This window comes from Agrilus planipennis, unplaced genomic scaffold (assembly GCF_000699045.2).
Source record: "Agrilus planipennis isolate EAB-ADULT unplaced genomic scaffold, Apla_2.0 scaffold219, whole genome shotgun sequence".
In the NCBI taxonomy this organism is placed as follows: Eukaryota; Metazoa; Arthropoda; class Insecta; order Coleoptera; family Buprestidae; genus Agrilus; species Agrilus planipennis.
In genome coordinates this window covers 443,684-450,201 of record NW_020439309.1, presented here as the reverse complement: position 1 = coordinate 450,201, position 6,518 = coordinate 443,684, and the positions used below count along the sequence as shown (strand labels likewise).

General features: G+C 30.6%; 1 protein-coding gene across 1 annotated transcript in view; it reads left to right on the top strand.

Moving 5' to 3' along the window:
* LOC108739383 (transmembrane and coiled-coil domains protein 2) overlaps positions 1–6,518 on the top strand; it is a 93,534-nt gene that overhangs the window by 76,350 nt on the left and 10,666 nt on the right. The window contains exons 5-7 of the mRNA XM_025978518.1: positions 4,989–5,235; positions 5,435–5,606; positions 6,235–6,411. Coding sequence (XP_025834303.1) covers positions 4,989–5,235; positions 5,435–5,606; positions 6,235–6,411 — 596 coding nt within the window. The remainder of the gene's footprint in view (positions 1–4,988; positions 5,236–5,434; positions 5,607–6,234; positions 6,412–6,518) is intronic.

Sequence of the window (6,518 nt, the reverse complement as noted above, 5' to 3'; positions counted from 1 at the left end):
ACTAGATTTAAGACTTAACAAAGTCTTAATTGCTTGCAAGCGAGGTATTGAATAATTATTTCATTTGAATTTTTACAAAATTTGGATTATTGAAATAAGCAATGAATTAATTCGAATTACATTCAAAAAAAAATATTTTACTATTATATCAGTTCTATAAAAAAAAAAATGAAGGTAATGCTAGTGGGTAGTCAGTATGTGTTATATTTTTTATGTAAATTGAATTAGATCAAATTTTCAGTAATTATTATTTAACTGTTGATTAATGCTATATTTTATATTAATAAAAATAGACAAAGGATCATATTGAATTTTTTTATACAGTATGTGCATTTTTTTAAGGGTGAGAATACTAACGACTGTGACTATAGTTCTTGCTGCTATATTCATCTTGAAACAGTGGCCGGAGGTACAAGATATTGGAAACCATGCAATGCGCAGGCTCAAAAGTGTCCTCGATCCGGTTAAATAGCATTTGTCGTTTTCATGATAACAGTGATAATGGACCTTACAGAGTTGCTGAAATCTGGGTAGGAAACGTTCGGGACACCAAAGTAGATCGATAAAATAACAACAATGTTACAGTTAATGATTATACATATAGCTTAACAAAACTGCTGCTACTTAATTATATGGCCGTTAGTTTTCTCCCACAGTTGTAATATAATAGAGCAAGTGTTATATATTTTTGCAAATTTATGTTTTTTTTTAAGAACGGGGTAAGTAAGAAATTTGAAATAATAGTTATTAATGTATCTAAATAGAATATTTTTAATTTTGCCATGGAAATTTGTTATTAGAAAATTCAATTATTGAGGAAGTAGTAAGTAATTATTTTCCGCTTTTTGCTTACCCTGTATATTTAAATGCATCACTAGACGACGTAAACTATACATTACCTAATTATAGAGAAGCAATACATTAAATTGAAGAATAAATCAATTATTTATTGGCTGGCCTCTTATATTAATTACTATAATTTAAGACCGACAATGTCCCGATAGTAATTATCAAATAAGTAGTTATTTATCATACATTAAAGTTTTTACGTGATATCTTTTTTTTATAGTAGAAAGTGTTCGGCAGCAATGGTCTGTTAACATTTATGATGATTTGAATGTTGGAAAACATTGGGCTCAATATAAAAATTAGTTCAGAAAATAGAAAATTTGTATTCATTGTATTTGAACTGTATTTTAAAATTTAAAATAATGGAACAAATGTTGCTGGTTAACAATTTGTTGCAATATTGGACATATTAATTTTTTGGATATTTGAAAAAACATTCTTTTTTATAATGTATTTTTCAAATTCAGATATGCTCTTTAAAAAAAAATGCTTAACGAATATATTTACTGCACTTAATTTGATTCTATAACGTATTTTAACTTATTCAAAACTTTCCATAACAATCTCAAACCAAACCCGCAATCAGTGAGATCTCCTTATTCGCAGGATTTATGTTTGATAAGTAAAGAATTTGTAATTTTTATTCCGCTCNGAAGTGAGCTATAAGTAATTGAATGTATACTTTTTTCGGCGAGTACTCAAATCTAGGTATTCAAGCTTAAATAACGGGAAAACGATGCATTTTATAAAATATACTTACTAAACACTTTTCAAAGTACTTAGAAATACCTATCAAATGAGCTGCAGAAGAAGTTGATACCATCAAAATTAAGCAAGTTATGATGAAAATAAGACGAACCTTTCGAATTTTTTAGGAAAAAGGGAAAAATGAAACCTACGCCATTTCCACAAAAATTAAAATTTATAGTAATCCCTATAAGACATTCTTTATTTTATTTATTTAGTAATCATAAGTAAAATTTTGACCGATTTAGAATGCATATTTTTGAAAAAACAAGTGTTGAAAAATATTTATTTTATCTAATTAAACGAGATTACTTACTCCAGAATGCTTAAATCTGCATTTTCCCCATTTTTAACAAAAGGGGTGGATTTCACCCCTAAAATGCAAAAAGCGCAAGTCGAGCATATGTCACTTTTGAAGTTAAGGGTAAAATAAACTCTATCCCAAATTTTCATGCAAATCGATGGAGGTTCACCGAAATCGGAGGTAATAGTTAATTTTTACCTTCATTCACTGTACTAGAGGTTCTATTGGAAAATTCGTGTAAATATCTTAGGCCATCTTTTCATATAAATAATCATCGATTTTCATGAAAACTGGTGAGTAGTTAGAGGATACCTCAAGAAACAAAAGTGACATAGTGCCAACTTGCGCTTTTACCCTGGGGGTGGATGCCATCCCTTCTTGGGTGTGCAAATTATTTTATGAAAAATAACCCCAGAAATCGATAGACCAATTTTAAGCAAAATTTGTCATATACAGTTATTAAAATAAATCAATACTTTTTGAGTTATTAAAGATCAAAGATTTTGATTTTTCGTGAAAAAAATGCATGTTTTAAAGCGGTTTTTCATAAATAACTCAAAAACTATAAGGTTTTACAAAAAAGTTGTCATTACCAAAATTGAAGCTAATAAAAAAACAAAAAAACTTCTTCCTTAAAAAACCTTTTAATATTAATTCAAAGTGAGCTATAGGTAATTGAATGTATACTTTTTTCGGCGAGTACTCAAATCTAAGTATTCAAGCTTAAATAACGGGAAAACGATGCATTTTATAAAATATACTTACTAAACACTTTTCAAAGTGCACAGAAATACCTATCAAATGAGATGCAGAAGAAGTTGATACCATCAAAATTAAGCATTTTCCTAATTTTCGTAAATTTCATTTTCTTTTGATAATAACTCCAAAAATACTCGATAACTCGAGAACGAAATTTGAGTTTGTTTTTTAAGAAAGGTTCTAATTTTTTTTTTATTTTTGTGGGATAAATAATAACCGAGATAGAAACGTTTAAACCCTGCATTTTACTTCGAGAACCATGTAACAGGGGCCCTTTAACCTTTTATCTTTTAAAAAATAAGGGTTTTAAACGATTAAATTTAATACGGACTTATAGCTCTTGAAATTACCTTTCAAATGGTTTTTAGATGAACCTGATATCATAAAAATTAATTGAGTTTTTGTAAAAACTTTTTTTTTGAAAACTTTTTGGGGATAGAGATTTTGTAGGTATATTAGGAGAAAAGATAGATAGTAAAAAGTAGACGTGTCGATAGGTACATGCTCACAAAACATACATGATGAAAAAATGATTTTTCCGTGATTTTCGATTTAAGGGGTGCTTGCTAGAAGGGTTGAAAAGTTAACTAAAATCATAAACCGTGCATATAAGCGTTGAAAAATATTTATTTTATCTAATTAAACGAGATTACTTACTCCAGAATGCTTAAATCTGCATTTTTCCCTACTTTTAACAAAAGGGGTGGATTTCACCCTTAAAATGCAAAAAGCGCAAGTCGAGCATATGTCACTTTTGAAGTAAAGGACAAAATATACTGAATCCCAAATTTTCATGCAAATCGATGGAGGTTCACCGAAATCGGAGGTAATAGTTAATTTTTACCTTCATTTACTGTACTAAATAGGAAACAGTTGTTTACAGATGGCGTTCATACGCTGTCTGCACCTATTTAAGATACATTAGTTATTTACTAATAAAAAAAAACACATACTGTAAAGAAATAATTGTTTTACGTAATCTAGTAACACGATGTAATGCAAATTGATTGGGCTTAAACTTTTAATGAAATGTATTATTTCTTTTTTCATTTTTCTCGTAGAATAAACTATAATTAGGTGTAGGAATAGAATAGTTAGCTGTTAACGTAGCGGAAATTGTTGGTCAAAGTTTAATTTCTATCTCTTTTTTAACTACTACTTTATTCTTGGAATTTTCCTGTTGTGCCAATTGCAGTGGAAGGTAAAAATGGTGTGGGGTTTTTGTTGACTTACAAGTTTTTTACTAAAATATTAGCAAATGGGAGATGAACCAATTTTTTTGTTGTTAAAAATTATTTGGTTGTCTATTTTAAACTAACGAGAGGNATTATTTCTTTTTTCATTTTTCTCGTAGAATAAACTATAATTAGGTGTAGGAATAGAATAGTTAGCTGTTAACGTAGCGGAAATTGTTGGTCAAAGTTTAATTTCTATCTCTTTTTTAACTACTACTTTATTCTTGGAATTTTCCTGTTGTGCCAATTTTTTTTGTTGTTAAAAATTATTTGGTTGTCTATTTTAAACTAACGAGAGGCCTTGAAGAAATTGTTTTTTCTCCCAATGTATATACTTGGTTTGCCCAGTTTGGTACAACAGCACAAAAGCATGGCTACTCTTTGAAAGTAGTAGTCTGTTTGCTTTTATTTTTGCATGTCTTATTAGAATTACACTTAAGGTTTTTAGAACGTGTTTTTTTAACACCGTAACCAAGTACCTACACAATATGGTCTTTTCAGGTGAGCTATATTCAGATTTATAAGTTCGGCCAAAAAATTGACATAAAAGATATTGCATCAAATAATGTGTTTTTAATACAACTGTACGTTGGGCAGTTTTTCCTTCTCGAAGTGAATTATTCTTTATGCGTCATAGGTAGATTCGGTATAAGGGTGTTATTCCACCATAGGTATCGGTCAGTGTTGCCATCTTTTCTTTTTTATTTCCCCTACATCGAGCACGACTTCATCCGTGTGCACTAATTTTTTTTAACTTTATGATTGAATAGATTATTAAATATGTTATTGATAAGACAAACAGTAATGATAAAAACCAATAATATAAAATAGGAATTTTGTTTTTTGAAAATCTACTTACGGTGTCATTGTTTATTATAAGTTACTAGCTCTTTTTACACTTTTGAATTTGTCAATTTAATGTTTACAATCTGAGTATAGCTTCTTACCGCAACAAACTGTTTTTCTCTATGTGTACCGTTAATAAAGTAATATGGTGTCTTTTGATTATCGCTTTTACGCCTAACATCTGCACTACCAGTTTACTTCGCATGGCTACTGCACCTTACCTGTAACCCCGTGGTTATAATTCGTAGCATGGTACATAGGGCCTGGTGCAACTGGTTCCGACAGTGGAGCTACGACAGAGGGAGGTGGGAGCGGCGGAGGTGGTGGGGGCAGTGATGCAGGCGCAGACTCCAAAGCTCCACATCATGGATCCTCAACCCTTCCCGCCAATCTACACGTAACCACTACAAGTCATACCAACACTCCTGCACCTAACAAATTCCCCAGCGATGAGGGTAGCGAATGCAGTAGCGTCACTAGTGAAAGTTTAGACAGGTACGTGAAAAATAAATCTATATATTCGGTTGCTATACTTTCATCGAAAGGAAAATGGTGAGAAAGATGTATAATATTTCTTGAAACTATTTTCAACTATTAATTATTTAATTTATTAGGAAGCAGTTAGGTTTTTTAAAGACAGTGTAAGTCATATAGTGTGTCTAAGAAACAAATTGAAAAATATAAAATTTTTCAGGTATCATAGCAGAGCTCAAGACAGTGGATCAAAGGGAGCAACAACGTTTAGTTACAAAGCGATATTTGCTCAAATTCAGTCCCTTCAGGAAGAGGTGGAAAGATTACGGGAAAAAGCGGAAACGAGCAAGTCTCTTCAACAGGAAATACAATATTTGAACGCGTCGTTACAGGTAAATATAATACGAATCAACTTAATAATAACTGCATACATCCCGTTATAAGTTAAATAAAAATAATTCTACTTATATAAAATTTTATTATTAAAAGATCTATAGTAAGATCAGTGTCAACCTTAAGAGGTGGGGGCAAAGTCATGCATTTCTTAGGAGCGCCACAATGGTGGGATTGTCTTTTTAGAGGACCCTTACTTATAATCTGTGTAGGATCTCCTTGCTAAGGAAGATCGGGAGCTTGTGACAAAATCGTATTATTTTATTTTATTCACTATCGTATTTGTAGGGTTAATATAACAATTACTTAAATTTACTTAAGTACTTGTAATGTTATATAAGTAGTAGCTTACTTCCACAATGCCTGAACACATAAGCACCTAAATTTTTAAGGCAAATCTTCAAAGATTGTTAAGCTGTTTGAATTTAAAAGCGGTTCTTGTGAATACAAATATGCATAAGTATGAATGTATACGTAACTACAACATATACACTTAAAAGTATTGTTGTCGTTTCGTCTTATAATAGAAAATGAGATATTGAAAAAAAATTCCTAGTTCAAAATTTAAAGAGGAAGCTCATAAAATTTCATTAGGTATTAACTGTTTTTTTTTTGTTCATTTTAAAGGAAGAGCGGTTTAAAACGGATCGGTTAGAAGAGCAGATCAACGATTTAACAGAGCTGCACCAGAACGAAGTGGAAAATCTAAAACAGGCCATGGCGGACATGGAAGAGAAAGTTCAGTACCAAAGCGAAGAAAGACTAAGGGACGTGCATGAAATGCTCGAACATTGCCAGACAAAGGTATTTTATTTTATTAAATCATTACTTTAAGACAGAATTGTAATATTTACTGCACTTAATTTGATTCTATAACGTATTTTAACTTATTCAAAACTTTCCATAACAAT